We start from the raw sequence: 18,707 nt of genomic DNA, 5'->3' as shown, positions 1-18,707 counted from the left end.
ATGCAGCAAGGGCACATCGCATAATTGACTGAAAACATCATCAAGCCAAAAAGGACCTGGTTGATTTTTCGCTCTTCGTTCCCCCCGCTTTGATTCCAATGAGGTTACAATATTATTCCCTCAGTGAAAGTGGCACAGTGGACAGAAAGTGAGTCCCTGATTTGGAAAACATGTTACGATTCGTTTTTATCTTATTGTGCCCAACATTTTTCATTTGGCAGAACTGGCCTATCAAAATTTAACTCAAAATTGTACTGCTTGTCAAATATTTAACTGGCTGAAGACAATCTTTAACAAAAGGTTGACTACTTTGGTAGGTATAAATAAGTATTTTTAAACGATCTTAAATGTTTCAACATAAAAAAGCAGTTGACAACTTTAACATGAAGTAGTTAAGGTAAGAAAATCTATTTTGACAAGCAGTTAGAGCGATTGTCAACTTTGACATGAACATGAGGTTGACCTATCGAATAAAAGTAGTGTGTAAAAATAGATTCTCGTAAAATACCACTGTGCGAAACAGACGCACCTGGCACATAGCATTTACTGCGTGCCGTCAATTGGAAGTGGCGGCGAGGCACAAGCCCTTAAAGCCGATGCTAAGGAATTATTATAACGCAGTGAAGCGCAACGATACGCAGCCACAAAGAAAATCAAGCGCGCCCAGCAATACGCTTCAAATACAACGCAATGGGATTATATTGCAATTACGACACACACAAGGCCCACAACAAGACAGGATGGATAGGAAGGGGAAAGTTGATGGATCCGGCAGTGACCCCAGCTGAACTAACGTTTGATGATAATTGGCATTGGAGCTGAAGTACTTACACGCTCGAAGAGACTGCGGCAGATGTTGACGTACAGGCTATAGGTGAAATGATTGCGCAAGTCCTTTAGACGTGCCACGATATCATCGACCTTTTCGGTATTATCGATGGAGGACATATACAGATTGACAAACCAAACCAAACTGTACTGATACATGGGATCAATATTGGCCAGTTCCACTGTGTAAAAATAAAGAAGGTTAGAGAGTGTTTACTTCGTTAACTAAAAGTTAGTTTACCTATGGTAAAGAACAGAATTGTAGAGTGTTCCGCTATGGGCACATAGCTGAGACGTGCCAAATCGATCTGTTTTTCGGTAGCCTCAGTAATAATCTGCTTCTCGCTAATATCATTGGCCAGAGCTTTGGCTGAGCTCAATATTTGCACCGCAGTTTCATCCTCCAATATATTATCGGCCGAGGAGAGCACCTCCAATATCTGATCTTCAGTCTCTTTCAGCATACGCTTGTTCTCAGCGCCCTGTACAATGAGATTATTCTTTTCCGCCTCCAAATCAGGTCGTTCTCGCGCCACGGTTATGCCCAGCAATTGATCCTGTAAGCCCTGCGTGGTGATCATGAAATTCAATAAGGTCACCTTGACCGCCACCTCGGGCAAATAGTGGGGATTTCTTAGTTTAGTTGTCATATAGAACCTGTTACGGCAAATAAGGAAATCAATTTTATAATATGATTTGTTATGTTCAAAATTATATCACCTGAAGCTGTAATTATATTCAATAACCGAATCGCCCAGCTTAATGCACATGGTGCCGCCCTGTTTGAACAGTTGCTTCAGCAATATGGCCTCCAGTATGGGATCCAATTCCTCGCCAATATTTTCCAGCAACACGGGCAAACCAAATTGTATGGCATTCTCCAGCACCCGCGTATAATCCGCCTGATTCAAACGTATAACGCACAGCTTGTTGTTCTTCTCATAGTTCTTAATCCATTTATTGGCCTGTCCCTGCGGATCAATCATCAGCGGCCAGCGGCGGGCATTTCTATAAGGAGACGAAATAAATTAAATTATATACAACAGAGAGCTTAACAAGAAGAGAAAAAATATTGCTCTAGCATTGCGATTAAATTTCTCATCAAATTATTTAAATATTAAGCAAAAATAGAAGCAGCATTTGAAAACGTAAAATTGACTTTTAAGCAGCTTACATTTTCACTTTGTTTTGTAGTATTGGAATAGTTTTAAATTATATTTTGAGTGCGCAAAATAGCATAAGCTTTCAACATTTCATGGGCGTAAATAATGTTACGGAAAATATAAATATTATATTAAAAATAAAATAGTGAAAATGCCAGAAAAGTGGCATTAAATACATATCGAATATATAATCTACAGGTAAATATCTATATGTTATATGCCTATATAGGCAAATACAACAACAAGAAGAACAACGAGAAATGGGCTCCTGGCAACGCGCTGGCTGCAGCACATGACAAATTCACACCGAACACAAATTTGTTCATGCGAATGAATGAACATTTTTGTAAATTGAAAACTTGATGAATGAAAAATATTTGATGCAAAAACAAAAGAGCCAATTTCAAGCGCTCCCGCAGAGAGTATGAGTCCATGAAAAATGTCAGCGAATAAATGCGCATACAACATGCCAGACGAACAACTATACGTGTGTATATATATATATACATGAACATATATATGTTTCGAGCTGGACACAGACCAACACAATGTATCCTAGAATGCAGAAATAAATACGCAAGAGTGTCAAACTCGCGACTGAACGACTGACAAATATCCTACTTCGTTAGTGCACAAAGAACTTCAAATTGATTCTCAGCTTTTCCACAAGTCGTTTTTTTTTTAAACGGAGTGATTAAATTTGTAAAGTATCAAAGGGTAAGTAAATTAAAATGAAGCTAAGTAAATTCAGTTCGAAAACAAAGGAAAACTCTTGAAAAGTCCAAGTTTGAGCCCGGAATTACATTTAAGAATGGAATTTTTTCATGCAATCAGCCCACCTCTGATTTTTACATTCAAGAGGCAAACTAACCACTTTTCTGCAGTTCCATATATTTACAGGGTATTATAAAGTTTGTGGGAGCGAGCTCAGTAGGCAGTTAAAATGTGAAAAGTTACCAGAGTTCAAAAAACACCACAAGGAAGAACATTGAGAACGCCAAAGAGAAAAGCAAAACAATACGAAAAAAATGTGCAAAAAATTATTATAACAATGCAAATGCAATAAAAGGAGAAAAAAACAGAATTGACAACAAAAGGAATCTGTTGGTAAATCACAAAAATTCTACACAGCTGCGAGTGGGATTTCACTTGGTTCCTTTCAATTGAAATGAAAATATGTTTGCCTTAAAGCTACAAAAGCTCAAATCGAAACACTTTAAGATATTTTGGGCAAACCGTTGTGCTTGCCGCCTGCTTAATATGCAAATCTGCAAAAGGCAATTCTCTCTTGTATACAAATTAACATTATTTAATCAAACATTTATGCAAAGAGACATGACCCGAACCGGACCCACAATGAACGACTCCGCACCTGCTACCCCACATTAGCAATTTGCGAAGCGGACTACGCACCATCTGGGCGACATGTCGACCCAATAAAACAGTAAGGGCTAGAGAAAAAACTGGGGGTGCATGAAAGTGCTCCACTGGGATATACCCTGTGCAAAACTTTAAGAATCTATATAGGCCTACAATGAAATATTCCTAATATCTGCATACATTGATCGATTGCTGTGAAGTCTCTAGGCTCTAAACAAAGACTATTTAATATGTTTAAAGAGTACGTTATATACCAAACGATAAGGCTTTAAATTTAAAATATTTTATAAACTTTATGGTAAGAGAAGAAAGGTATCAAAACAGTCAAATATTCTCCATTGAACAACAAACTACAAGAGAAAATAGCTTTATATCTCCATCGATACGTATGTATATTTAAAACTTGGAGCTTATAATCGATATGTATCGATAATTATCGATCATTTAAAGTTTTTAAAATTGAAATTGAAAAATACTTATAATAATCGTCATGCATAGATACAGATTGACTCTGTGGATCCATCTGATAAAGAGTATATAGACTATCTTCTGTCAGTTACACATTTTGGCATAGCCTCATTATACCATTTCTATTCATTCTATAAAGGGTATTTAAAGACAAAAAACAAAAACGAAAAAAAATAATACAAATTCATTCGTCTTGTGTCCAACAGCTACAGGAGCAGCAGCTAGTAAATAGTGGCGTCTGAGCAAATCCCAACATCATTCATTTGCCATGTCCATGGGTAAAAATTAAACGTAATGCGCCCGGAGCGCACATTAATCAATTGCTTATCCTTTGTGCAACGCGGTGACTGTGGCTCACACCTCAGGTATTTTGGGCATGCTCCAAATTACTTTGAACACTCGGCAAGGCAGCAGCCAGGAATTTCCTTTATTAAATCGACATGCGACATGGAGTGGCATGTGGCATGTGGCATCGCGACGTATCGCCCTTTCGGTGGAAACTCACCAGATGCGTAATGCTCTAACACACGCATCAAACATGAAAATTCTTTGCCCTGCCGCCTCCCACTCCCCAATTATCAGCCCTTACGTTTTGGTACGTTTTTGTACCTTTAGCTAAAGCAACCACCAGCGAATGCGGTGCTCCTGTGCTCGGGCAACATGCGGGCGCCTCAAACAAACACACACAAATATACACACACACACAAGCACACACACACACCTAAGCACACACACAATCACGCGCAACACCCCAACCCTGCAGCATCCGGTAATGTTCTCACACTCGCCACGCCACGCTAAGCTGCATATCTTTAATTTTCTTAATATGCGTGAATTCTAACATTTTATGTTTTGTAATTAGAAACAAGAAAGAACAGTTAAATACGGTATGCCGAAATTTAATACCCTAGCGAAAACCATTAATCAAATTACGCTCGTGCCAGCTATATAATATAGGATTATAATCTAAACTGAGCTGCATAAGACTGTGGGCAGCTGGAAGGGTATTAAAATTTTGATTTTTGATAAGAATTTTTTAATAAGACAGTTTCGGGTACAAATCTCAAAATTTTACTTTAATAATCATTATCTTAACTAGAGTAATGAATAGTAAAGTTAAATGGATACCTATACTTTTTAACTATAATGATAATGATAAATGATAAGTTATAATACTAAGAAAAATAATAATAATAATGATGCTAATGCTAATTATAATGATAATAATAACAAATAATAATAATACTAATAATAATACTACTAATTATAATAATACCAATAAATAAAATAAATAAAAAATAATAATTTTAATGATAAATAAATAATATAATAATATTGTTATGATATTAAGCTAAGAATAATACTAATTACAATTACAAATAATAATAATTATAAGATTAAGTAATACTAATATTTGGTGTCTTGGTGTCACATACTTGGTGACAAAAGCAATATTATCCACAATAAGGGCATACTAAAAATGGAAAAATATGCGTCTGACAAGCGTTCAGCTCTAATTAGCGTATTAGGTTGTTTAATTGAACAAGTATATTGGCTGACTGAGCCACAGCTGTTGCTGCGCAGACTAATGAAAGTCTTCGCATAAAGCTTTCTGCATCGATTTGTCAGCTAATGACTTAATGGGACGGCATTCGCCTGGTTTTAGGTTGCTGCCTTTCACAGAAACTTTCTCTATTCCATTTTAATGCCCACATCCGTTTCAATTTAAAGATAAATTAATTTTACCTCAAATCCACCCATATTGACACCGCAGTTAACTTCATTTAAACTTTCAAAGCTTAGTTCTAAGTGGATAGAAAACAGAGAGAACACTCACTTCATCATGATGGCGCTCTCAACGGAAAATGCATCCGTGGGCAATCCGCATATATTCCAGAAACGTATCTCCACCGGTTCGCCCAAAACAATGGCCAGCTGAAAGTCCGCCGAGCAGGTAACTCCATAATCCAGACACTTCGCAACCCATTTACGAATTTGCGTAACACGAAAATCAATGGTGAATGGTCCCAAATAGGCAACGACACCTGACGAAATTAGCACATCACCCGTTACACTCTTAAAGCTCCCCTGCAGCATTTTGGCCGTTTCGGACCAACGCGTCCGCTCGCCGCCCAAGCCAGAGATGAGCTCCTGGGCACGCTGCAACTTCTTTGTACAAGCTTCATGCTCCGCTAAAAGAATCCTATAAAACAAAAACAATTTTAATATTAATTTACGGCAAAGAAAGGTGCGGTTCGCGGTTCACGAACCAGCTCATGAAACTGGCTTTCCATATTCTCGAACATTGCTTCTGGTTCAATGCTTGGTTTGTCGTATATTTTTTAAATTTAGTTTTAATTTACAAATGCCCGTTGTACTGAAAATATTTCAAGCCGTAAATATTTTCATATACTAGATGCGGGCTAAATTCAATCAATCCCAAAAGGGGTATTATATATATTTAATATTTGGAGCCAAAAATATTTTTATTTTGGCACTAAGTATTCTGTTAAGTCAAACTAAATACCAAACAAAATGTGGTTTTGTTCTGATTTCGGTTCCACTCTTTTTTACGGCTGAACCGGTTTACGTTTTGATTCTTAGTTCATAATCATGCAAGTATGTAATTTCTGGTTGGAACCAGTTCAGTTCAGAATATGTTATGGATGCAAACCCAAAAGAGTTGTGAGTGGGTCGGATAATAGGTTCAAGCCTTAGTTCGTAAAATATTTTTTTGAATTTTATATACCATTTCAGATTCAAAATTTGGTATTCCGCCCATGAACCGAAGAACTTGCTGCTACTCACCCATATTGCCGCAACTGTTCGTCGAGAATCTTTTGAATGGCCGCCAGATTCGCTTCGACGCGGGCCAGTTGGGCCAACTTCTCGTTGAGCAGTTTCATGGCCGCATTGTAGTCGGCCTCGGCTGCAGCCAAAGCAATTTTCTTGGGCGCCACAACCTTGGCAACGACATCGTATTTGGACAGAGCAATGACCCAGCGGCAGAGACCTTCACAGGCCGTGGACGCCATCTTGATCTTTTCGGGATCGAAGGCCTCATTAGTGAGAATGCGCTGTTGCAATTTCTTCATGACCTCTGGCGGTATGTTGTCCTTGTCAAAGTTGAGCAAACTGTCCAGGAACTTCATGTCGCTAAGCACACGCTTTGACGGACCCCAGTAATCCTCGACAGTGCCCACACCATTTGGATTTGGCACCTTTTCGGGTTTCACGTCCTTCAGAATGCAAACAGCTTCCATAACGATGCGCACACCAATTGGCGGACTCTTCATGGTCTTCACCACAGCAATATCAGCGGTAGTCAGTGTGTTCAAGGCAGATAAGGCGGCCTCCAGAATGGGCAACGCCTCACCCAATTTGGCATCGCATTCATCTTTGATCTCTTGGGCCACAGCTGCCTGCACCTTGGCCGCCTGCTCATCCTCTTTGACCATTTCACGCTGCTCAGCGGCAATTTTACTGTCCGCCGTCACCTTGGCCACCTGCTCGGCAACAATCTCAGATGCCTCCTTCAGCTTTGGCTCCAGCGCCTGCAACTGCTCCTGCATGACGGCCACCTGCTGTGCGGCAATATCCAGCTGCGAGATGCCCGTCAAATAACGATTCCGATTCATGGTTATATTGCTGTAAGGTTAGATATTATGAGACTTACAGTTTTATCGGAGTCGGCTCTCTAGTTTTTGACTCACTTTCTCTTTTGGCTAAGCAATGCCTTGAAGGTCTGTATCAATTCCAGATAGGATGTAGGCGTCACATAGTTATAGCGATGCAGTCGTAGGAAGAACTTGGTCGACAGCTCCTGGGTTGATGTATGGAACTCCATGCACATATCGATGGCTGTTTTGCGCTCCAGAGCAGTCAGCTCCTCTTCGGCCAGGAAACGTGTGGATACCGCGAGCAGAGCATCCTCCGGCCAGGGCTGGAACCAATCAATCGTACAACAATTGACAATCGAGGGGAATTTTCGTATACGATTACGCAGCGCATCGCCAATGGGCGACATGGCCAGCACAATATGCAGTTGATCCTTGCATGTCTGTATGAAAAATGAGCAGAGACCAAAGGGTAATTAGTACAAGTGGAATGTTAAGTTAAAATGGTATTTAATTATAGCTCCCACCGTAACGAAAAAGTTAAATAGGGCAACGGGACTGCCATCGGTTTGTACGGCCTTGTCGCGCTGTTTGTCGATTTGTGCCATCTTTTCGACCACCTCGATTTTCTCCTCGTTTGAGAACAGATTTGGCACCTCGCCGGAGTTTAACAGATTGTTGATATCCTCCAGAAAAGATTCGTCTTTGATCTAAAAGTCTTTAAGACATTAGCAAAATGCAAAACCCCAAAAGTGCAGTCTAATTCGACCCAGCTATGAAAGCTAAAGCGCCCACCTGAACGTCCGTAAAGAGGAAAACGCCGTGCATTTCAGAGGCACCAATTTTACGTAATATGGATTTGATATCCTCATGATACTCATACGGACCATACAATCGAGTTATTTCCACTTGAAAGAGCTCATAGTCGCATATATGCGAAGCCAAACGAGTCAAGCTCTGACGCCCGGAGCCGCCGACACCGATGAGCAGAGCATGACTACGTGGCTGCTTTATGATGCGACATATGCGCGATAAATGTTCGATTGCAAAGCGGAAAAGTACCAGATTCATTGGCTTCTTGGACATATTATTATATTCAACTAGATAGGCCTCCACAACGATGCGCAACTCCTCGACATCCTGCACCTCAACGTAATTCTTAGTATCCGCTTTCGGATTGGTAAAGTCGCAGTAGATCAACTGTCGGAAATCGGACTCTTCCAGTTTTTTGCCCTGACGCACAAAGCGTGCAAACAGACGCGACACATCGAGATTAAAGCATTCCTGCACAGTGCTGCATAGTTTCCCAAATAGCCAGGTACGATCACCGTCCTCAACCAAACGATCGCCGTAGACGCGCAAAACCTCATGCACCCACAGCCTACGCATCGAGTTCATGTCCTCCGTGGCCTCCGGCACCGAAAGCAGAACACCCTGTATAACACGCGAAAAATCACGCAAATTGAACAAATAATGCGATTTAGCTGGTGTCGGCAATAGATTTAGCTTGGCATCATTGTAAATGGACAATGTGGCACTGACAATCTCATCGATGCAAGGATCAAACTCCTTCGAGAAGCCGCTGTCATTAGTTTAAAGAAGTTGGATTAAGTTCAATAGTCAATTAAATACACCCAACTTACCGCGCATCCAAATGCCAGAGCACAATTTTGCTAAAGATGGTGGTCATAATCGCATCATTAAAGTCATCAATGGATACCACATTGAAGAAACGCTGAAAACGTGGCGTCACCGTATTGCCCGTCGCAGGCGGACCCATGGCGGTAATCATTTGCAAATCAATCAATTTCATGGGCACAATATTCTTGCGATCGTACCACATCATATGATCCAGCATCATGCGCAGCAATTCAATGGGCGGCTGGGCGCCATAGTTCTCCTTCAGTGGCATGGAAACATCATCTACAAAGATGACAAAGCGACTATTTAGAGGTGGCCCAAAGACGCCCTTGCGCCGCTTGTCCAGCTTGGACATGATTATGTCCTGCGTTTGATTAGCCGATGTTTGTGCCGAGAAACTGATCAACAGTGGCTTGTACACACTCAAATCCATTTTCTTTAGCATAAAATCTATCACATAGACACTCTTGCCGGTGCCCGTCGGTCCGACCAGCATCAGCGGCTTGCCATGTCGCACCAACAGATCCAGAACGGCTGCAATGCGCACGCTCTCATTCGTCTGTATGATAATCTGATTAACTGGTATGTCGCGTGGCAGCGGTGGTGCGGAATTGACATCATCCTGCCAGGGCTTCCATTTGCCCTTGCCCTCCTTTATGAAGCGATAGTCAAAGACCGAACCCTGTTTGGGTATGGGAAATATGAAAGGCTTGGACAGCGGCTCCACATATAAATCTTCTGTAACGCCATAGGCATCATATAGGTTCTGTGGAAAGGTCTTCTCCATAAGCGCACGAAAGACTATATTGAATTTCTCCCGGCTCTCGGCGGTCAGTGAACCGCCAAGTGACCAAATCGTTGAGAATAGAAAGATGCCCTCGGTTTGTGCGCGAAAATCCAAATCAGATATGTTTGCCACATATTTCTCATCACGGAAATCATCAATGAAGCACTCAAAGAAATTCATCAGACTAACCATCAGATTGGTGTCCGACGTGGGGGCAATTTCGCGCAAACCCTTTCGCACCACGTGCAATAGCAGCGGGCAGAAACGTGAAATCATCGATGAGATTAGCTGTTTGCTTACGCTGTGAAAAGCAACGGGCAGAGTATTCTTCCAGGAGGCCACCAGCGGCTCCCAGCCTAGCGAGCTAGGCTCCAAGTAGATCATGCCGCAACGCGAAACGGTAGCCGGTGAGGCCACCTCCAGATCCATAGGCTCAAATATGAGATTCGTGGTATTCGAGAGCTGTATAATCTCACCAGACATAAGGCACAATTTCTTATTATCATCCAGAACAGTGTTCATGTTCTCAATCCAAATGGCATCCACGGGCCCATCAAAGATTAGCCACTTGCGATCGGGCGTATCGGAGACGGCAAAGATGCGATAATTGACAGCCAAAATGCCATCGCTCCACTCATGGGAAACAGCATCGAATTGGCCGTAAAGCTGACCCATGGTTATGGCCTTCGGATTGATTATAGTGTATGTAGCACGATTCTCAGAGCCATTCTTATTCTCCATGCACTCCAGAGCCTCGGCAAGCACGCGGTAAGTTGTGCTCTTGCCGCCAAATGGATAACCCACCAGCATCAGACCATGACGCACCACAATCATCTCGTACAGCTACAGTGGAAGAGTATAATTAACGAATATATATACAGTATGATATAAAGTGCCAACCTGTTGCACCTTCTCCAGGACAAACGGTGTGCATTGTTTGTTCTGCCTGTCGCAGGCCAATTGCGTGCACTCATTGAAGAGCACATAGTCCGCCTCGGGCAGTGTGACGCCCGGAAACAGATCGGACGTAATGCCCTGGAATAGCGGTATATCCTGATTCAAGAACTTGGGCAAATTCACATCCTTAATGGAGCGCAACACCAATATATCCTCGTTCTCATCGCGATAGCGCAACTTCAAGGCGCCCGCCGCCTTCAGCACCGATTTGACAGCTCGCATACCATAATCATAATGGCACTGGGTACTCAGCTGCTCCGAGCACAGGCGATACGTGGCTACAATCTTGACAGAAAGCGGTTTGGCCGTTAGGAAACCATACGAGTAAAGTTCAATTTCGGAAATTAAAGCATAATCCGGCACCATCATAGCCACAGAGCGGAAGAGAGCCTAAGGGTAGAAACGTAAATATATATATTACAGTTTTGTTTTCGTAATAATTTACATAAGATATTTATGGATATTCAGTGTTAAAAGTACTCCAGCTCGTACAAATATTTGCAATTCAAAAAGCAAATGAGCTATATAAAGATTAAATAATTTTTAAATTTCCTATCTCTTATTAAATGAAAGCATATTAGTATGCGCTTAATTAATCCATATGAATTCTATTCACTACACTAAAATTTAAAGCTATTTTGTCTTTTTTTAAAGCTTTAGACTTACCTTTAGATTATCAGGCAACTCCGATCGTCCCGCGTAACCGGGATTCATTGTGATGAAGACCGCACAAGTGGGATCCAGCGTTAAGGTTGTGCCCTCAAACACCAATGTGGGTAAGCCCGAGTTAATGCCACGCTGTATGGTGAGAATCTGTTGTGCGACCACAGACAACACCTCCAGATCAATACGATTGAACTCATCGAAGCAGGACCAAGCGCCGCACGAGGCCAAACCCTTAAAGAACTTGCCCAGCGCCAGATAGTCCAAGCCGTCGGAGCAATTAAATACGACACATTGCTTGGCCACGGCCTTGGCCAAATCTTTTGTAGTCTCCGTTTTGCCAGTGCCAGCCGGACCCTCCGGAGCGCCGCCCAAATGCAAATTCAAGGCGGCAAACAGCGTGCGATAGCAACGATCTGTCAGCGGAGTGACCACCAGTCGTGTCGTATTACCCAGATACTCGTAACCATAGGGCAAGGAGCAGTTGATCATGCGCGTATCCAAGTTGTTCTCCTCCCAGTAATAGCGCAACTGGCATAGCCACTGAAAGTCCTGCAGGTCTTCCACCTCCTTGGCCACAATATCGGCAAGCACATCGCGTGCATGGACATCCAGTACCACCAAGGCGCCCAATGTTATGCGATTCTGTGTGTTAAGATCACCGCGCACCAGATCGACAATTTTCATAATTTGATTCATGCACTTTTGCAGATACTTGGCCAAATTCTCTTTGGGCGTTTCGCTGACAAAGCATTCGGTAATCTCCAGTGTCCAATAGGTCAACGATATGGACTGGACACACTGACCCGGCCATGTGAGTACCCAAATGCTGCGCTGCATCTTCATGTAGCTGTAGAAGGCTTCGGATATCTTTTGATGAACACTTTTCTTCATGTCGATTTCAAGCTCCAGCAGCCATTTTTCCACCTGGCCACGCGCCTTGGCCGTGGATATGATATCCGCCAGAATAACCTCTTCACGCTCCGAGGAACGCATGGCGATAACCTCCAATTCCTCGTTGAAGTTGAGCGTGCCAATGCCCTCGAAGCACTTCTTGAGATGCGGCTGTACGCGTGTGGGATCCTTTGTTTCGGACAGAATCTCGAGCAGTTCATCATTGGACAGGAAGAAGAAGCGAGGGAAGTATAAGCGCTTCTTCTCCAAATAAGCATTCAGACCCTTTTGGATTATCTCCAGCAGATAGTACGCCTTCTTCAGTTTGTCGTTCATCTTGTCAATTTGAACAACGGTCATCACACGCGGATCCGAGGCCACCTGCTTCATCAGCTCCTTCCAAATCTGTCAAAGTGCAAGAATAGACATTCAGTTAATTAACAGGTGAAAGCGTAAGCACATTAAACAAGCGGTTCGATACCGACAAGTATATACCCTGAAAACTCAGCTTAGAGCTTGCAATAAAATGCAACAAAATATGCTTAAGCAGTGTAAAGCTTGATATAGATTATGAAAGTTGCTCGATCGATACTTCCAATTGCCAATTTACTTATTTTTCATGTTAACAGGGTATACAAAAAACGCACCTTATCTACTGCACTGAAGCGACGTCCCTCCTCGGGCATTTGTTGCTGAATATCCGGACTGCTAAATATAGGCTCCAGATACATCCAGGTGGCCTGCACGCGCAGCCATTCGTCCAGAATTTCCTGCAGCAACATAAGCTTCGCCTCCCACTTGCTGCAAGTGCACAACCAGAATTAGAAAGAGATGTGGATGAGTGGGCGTGTGTTTGCCGTTTGCCTGGCATTGACAAGTGCTGAACAAACGCTGGAAGTGTATACTCACAGTATGTCCGCCTCGAATGGTTTGATGTAGGGTGAGCTCTTCATTGTCTGCGTCTTGATGATTTGATCGTCCAGCATTATCTGTATGTCATCCACGGCAGACAGCTTGTAGGTACCAGAATCCCTGCGGAAGACATTTCAATTAGGCGGGAGCCATGGATGTGGCTACATGGACATACCTGTATGGCGATATGGAGAACTCGACGCCCTCCCATTCGTTGGCCATTTTGACCATGGCCTTTTCGAGATTGTTCTCCTTGGTGGCGCTCTCAGAAATAGCCTCAAATTTGGGTACATACTCATCCAGCTGATATTCGATAATCTTCTCCAGCGTCAGCTCGGGCGACACCTTGATTGGGAAGCCAATTATTTCGGAAACTTGTTCCCAATGGCGCGCCTTCATGCCCGGATTGCCCAGGGTGTTAATGATAGGCATATGTCCGCGGAACAGCTCAATTTGCTCCTTCACATCCAATATGAGCTGCATGGTGATGGGATGCTCGCCCATAATCTTCTCCAGCTTCTGTATGATGCGATAAAAGTTGGCCACATCCTGATCAATCGCATCCGGATCAAAGGAACCGACTTGCGAGTACATCCACAGCTCCCACTTGTCAATAAAGTCCTGACCGGCATCAAATAGATTTTTATATGGCTTTAACTGATCGTGCGCCTTCTTTCGCACCGGATATTGCGACAGATCCCAGCCGTAGGCTGTCTCCTCCTCATTTATCTGATCGATGGTCTCCATAGCATTGACCAGCCGCTGATCCAGCAAACCGGCACGTTTCTTATACTTGGACAGCTGTTTGATGTCGCCCCAAGTATCGTAGAGCTGGACCTGGTCGTAATAGTTTTGCAGCTCGCGACGGAACATCTCGATGCGCTTCTTGAGCAGCTCCTGGTATTCGATCATCTTTTCGGCAATGATTAGGCGATGTTGATCAAACACCGAGGCCAGTTTCAAATACCATTGAAAGGTGTTGCTATTATTCTTAATCTCCAGCGGCGAGTAGAGTGTCTGATCCATTAGCCATAGTATTTCATTCATGTTGATCTTCAGGCGCGCCTCCATTTCCGGCACTAGATTCTCCTCGGCATGCACCACATATGCCTTCAGCTCCATTAGTTCGGCCGTGTCCTTGGGCACGGTTAACGCCTTCTTCGCAATCATATCGTACTCCTTGCCCAGCCGCGAGATACGTGACTGCTGATCGGCCACCATGCGAGCTAGCAGATCCGTTTGCAATTGCCTGGCCAATTGCTCTAGATGAGTGATGAAACTGTCCCGATGAAACTCATAGAGGCCCATGCGTATAATGCCCCACACCTCTTTCGCAATGCGATCTTCCTTCTCCCTGTACTCGTAAACCATTTCCGTATACTGCTCAAACGAGGCGTCGCCCTCCATGAAGCGGCCACAGCGTTCCGAATCTACGCTATTGATCAGATCAATAAATGCGTCAAAGTCCTGTAAACGCAGCTCTGGTCCAATGCGCTGTTCCTCAAGCATCATGCATATCCTGTTCTTTGTATCGGCCACAATGCTATCCGGCACAGTGGGCGTCAGAAAGAGCTTCTTGGAGATCTTGAGATCCGTGTACAGTTTACCCTCGATGCGTGGCAACATCTGCACAGAATGCACAATCGAATCAATGACGCGCAACAGTTCGCTTTGTATTTTCGAGAAGCCCGGATTAAATGTAATCGTATCCTCATCGGCCAATATACAGGAGATTTCAAAGCCGGGATTCGATTTCTGTATAAATGATCAATTTTATAATTGATTTTCTTTAATTATAACTCTCTTACTTACACCAAAGTCGCAAACATAATCGGCGAATGCTTTGAGGCTGCGTATGCAAATATCCTCCAGTTGTTGGGTCATCAAAGCGGCAACACAATTGAAGAAGCGCTTGACCAATGTCATGCGACGTATATCCGGCAATTGTCCACGTTTACTGGCCCTGAGCAGTGTCGTGTGTATCTCACCATACCAGACATCCTCCAACATGTTCTTCCCGTTGTCTATATGGGACCCACACAGATACTGGCAGTGAAAGAAACAGAAACCGAAGCTTGGAAACTTTCAGAGCAGAATTAGAGGTAAATGCACTCACGACAAAATTGAATAGGGTGAACGGCTCTTCGACCTTGCTAAGTTCCTCGATATTGACCAGGGTCTTGGAGCTGTACTTCATGCTCCATACTTCCAGAATGCTGGCAACGCTTCGATGGATAGAAAAAAGTGTCGTCTTGAGGCGATTGCGATTCTCATCGTAACTAGAAATAGGAAAACAGAGTTATTTTAAATTCTAGCATGTATATAAATATTAACTCTGATTTAGTTTTAGTTTATCAATGCATTTAGTTTTTATTTCATTTACCATAAACCGAACCCTAAGCTGGATAAACTGGATAAAGTGAGATCAAACCTTAACCAGAACCGATCCAAAAGTTGTGTTTTTCGCTCTTGGCGTAAATCGGGATCCGAACCATCGCAAATGTTTCTTGGTTTTGCAGAATTGGTTTATACAAATCTTATAATAGTGAGCTTATATGGAAAAAAATATATAATAATACAAGTACGAAGGCATTTAAGTATATATATATATATTATGTGTGTGTGTGTATGTGTATGTATGGGCGTGTGTGTGTATGCATATATGTGTAAACGCTAACTAAACCAAACCAAACGCAGAACAAGCTTATTTGACGTTGTTTTGCAAATTTAAATAAAACGAATTTCTACTATGTGCTCTCCTCCTCGATTCTCAAGAATTCAAGTGGGCTCTGCAGTTTTTCATGGCTGAGCTAGTAGTGTGGTGTTTTTTTTTTGTTGTTTTTTTTGATTGTTTTTTTTATTGTTTTTTTTTTTCAATGTTTTATTTAATTTTATTTTTTTATATTGTTTTTTTGTTCTTGCTTTTTGTTGTTGTTTTTTTGTATGCGTGTACATTTTTGTACATACATATGTACATATATGAAAATACATATGAATGTTTCTATGTATGTATGTAGGTATGTATGTATGTATATGTATGTATGCATATGTATGTATGTATATGTATGTATGTATATGTATGTATGTATATGTATGTATGTATATGTATGTATGTACATGTATGTATTTATGTATGTATGTATATATGTATGTATGTATATGTGTATGTATGTATGTATGTATGTATGTATGTATGTGTCAGTATGTATGTATGTATGTATGTATGTCAGTATGTATGTATGTATGTATGTATGTATGAATGTATGCATGCATGCATGCATGTATGTGTGTATGTATGTCTGTATGTATGTATGTGTGTATGTATATATGTACATATGTATGAATATATTTATATATGTATTAAATATGTACATATGTATGCATGTTTGCATATATACAAATAAACATGTGTACATATATATACAAACATGCATACATGTTAAGGCAGAGACATGCACACAAACATATATGTATGCATGCATGCATATATGTGTATGTATGTATGCATGCCCGTATGTAGGAATACGGACATGTATTCATACATGTACGCATGCATGCATGTATGCATATATACAAAATAAACATGCATGCATGTCGGTACAAACAGGCATACATATGGTATTTATGCAAATTTAAAAATTAGCCCAAAAAATCTGTGAATCACATTTCTACCGGGGAAGCTTGGTTTTTTCCGAATAGTGTGAAACACTATTATATACCCTATATCAAATCGGCTGCCGACTCGCTTAACGGCAACTAAATATACTTTGCGAAATTCTCATTCTTACTTAGGCTAACGCATAGGTTGCCTCAAAATAATAAAACTAAGCGAAAACGTTTATAATTATCAAAATAATAATATAATACCCACTGCTAGGGTATAAGAAATAGCAAAAGTTTGCCATTCAGGCGTTTCGTTTATGCAAATGATGTTGAGAACGCGAAAAGTTTTCACTTGAGCTACTTTAACACGGCCCATTAGGCAATGCATTGGTGCAAAGCCGACTACGCCTAACTCGGCCTACATTTTAATGAAGCCAAAATGCTTTTGGCTATAAATTAGAAGAGCTTCCCCCCCTCCCCTCTCCCCCACACAAACTCGTTTATCGATGGGCGAACCGCAAAACAAACTTTTAGCATAGCACAGCTCTCCCACTGGCCACGCCCCGCACCGCCCATCAGCTTGGCAGTCGGTATCAGCAGCAAGCTCAATTCATTTTTAAGCATATCCTTTTTTCAGCTTTATACTGTTGCTTATCAAATGTCAAACCAATACACAGGAGAACTTAACTTCTCAGCTTTTTGCCACGCCTCTTCTAGAACATTACCCCCGTTCCCGCCCATACCTATTGCTGCCCCCCCTGTGCCTGCTGCTTTTCCATTTCCGCAGGAGCAGCCATTGTAGTGCGGTTAAAAAGTTTTTGGCACGACCCAAAGCGATTTCTCGCGTTCCCCATTGCAGTCAGCTCTTAACAAGTTATTCAGTCATATATATATATATATATATATACTATAGAGAAGACTTATTGTCAAGTTATTTCATCAAATTTTGCGCCACAACGACTCATTTTAAATGAAGAAGTTCTTTTTGCAAAAATTTTCCACGAAGCTTACTCGCATGTGAATGGCTGTGTGTGTGTGGGTGTGTGGGTGTGTGTGTGGGTGTGGGTGAGGGTGTGTGTGCGTGTGGGTGTAATTGCATGTCAATTGCATGCCAGAAAGCAACAGAAATTTCCTTTCAATTCAGAAAACTTTATAACGACTAAGGGTTTTTCAATTAACATGCAATGCGATCCACAATTGGGATTTAAGTTACAAATTAATGAAGAAATATTAAAAATATTAGATACCTAAAAGACACGTTAGAAAATTCAAGATTCGGAAGGGAAAGTACATGGTACTTTTGCAAAAAGATGAAAAAATGAACTAATCTGTAGGTAAGACCATGAACAAAATGTGTTAAATCGTGAAATGGAAAATCTGTCTAAAAAGGACACTTCGTAGGCAATCATGAACCTCCTACCCGAAGGTGACAAGTGGGTAGATATGCACTTTTGTTGTTTTCACACGACCTGAACTATGCCAATGGCTACTACACTATAAGTATCTGTGCTAACTTACCGATAGCGCCAATGGCTCATCAACTTTCCAATTTCCCGACGTTCTGCCGTTTCAAATGTAGCTGGTATACCCTCGTGGGTCAGTCTGTCCAGTACCGAGTGGCGTAGAACAAAATCTACAACAGCCTTCTTCATGGCAAACACAAAATCGGAACGCACCTCGGCAATGTTCTCGACAAATGCTGAATCCCATTTTTTTAATAGGGCCGGCACTAGATTATCAATCCTGCAATGAAGGGCTTGAATTGGTTTTATGTAGAAATGGTCAGGGTCTCAC

The 18,707-nt window shown here is 41.8% G+C and overlaps 1 protein-coding gene across 2 annotated transcripts in view; it reads right to left on the bottom strand.

Annotated features, from left to right (window-relative positions):
* LOC115760272 (dynein heavy chain 7, axonemal) overlaps positions 1–18,707 on the bottom strand; it is a 42,110-nt gene that overhangs the window by 22,707 nt on the left and 696 nt on the right. For both annotated transcript variants that reach the window (XR_004017587.1, XM_030701542.1), the window contains exons 2-18: positions 18,432–18,656; positions 15,427–15,589; positions 15,123–15,356; positions 13,486–15,065; positions 13,308–13,430; positions 13,046–13,199; positions 11,508–12,803; positions 10,785–11,231; positions 9,100–10,727; positions 8,252–9,038; positions 7,984–8,166; positions 7,553–7,899; positions 6,648–7,487; positions 5,677–6,042; positions 1,549–1,836; positions 1,070–1,485; positions 832–1,010 (exon numbers count right to left, since the gene is read on the bottom strand). Coding sequence is in view for 1 of the 2 variants with exons in the window: in XM_030701542.1 (XP_030557402.1) it covers positions 832–1,010; positions 1,070–1,485; positions 1,549–1,836; positions 5,677–6,042; positions 6,648–7,487; positions 7,553–7,899; positions 7,984–8,166; positions 8,252–9,038; positions 9,100–10,727; positions 10,785–11,231; positions 11,508–12,803; positions 13,046–13,199; positions 13,308–13,430; positions 13,486–15,065; positions 15,123–15,356; positions 15,427–15,589; positions 18,432–18,656 (9,256 nt within the window). In the remaining variant the exon portion in view is untranslated. The remainder of the gene's footprint in view (positions 1–831; positions 1,011–1,069; positions 1,486–1,548; positions 1,837–5,676; positions 6,043–6,647; positions 7,488–7,552; positions 7,900–7,983; positions 8,167–8,251; positions 9,039–9,099; positions 10,728–10,784; positions 11,232–11,507; positions 12,804–13,045; positions 13,200–13,307; positions 13,431–13,485; positions 15,066–15,122; positions 15,357–15,426; positions 15,590–18,431; positions 18,657–18,707) is intronic.

The sequence above is a fragment of the Drosophila novamexicana genome, unplaced genomic scaffold, assembly GCF_003285875.2.
Source record: "Drosophila novamexicana strain 15010-1031.04,08,12 unplaced genomic scaffold, DnovRS2.1 tig00000387-arrow-pilon, whole genome shotgun sequence".
NCBI classification, from domain to species: Eukaryota; Metazoa; Arthropoda; class Insecta; order Diptera; family Drosophilidae; genus Drosophila; species Drosophila novamexicana.
This window is presented reverse-complemented; position numbering and strand designations above follow the sequence as displayed.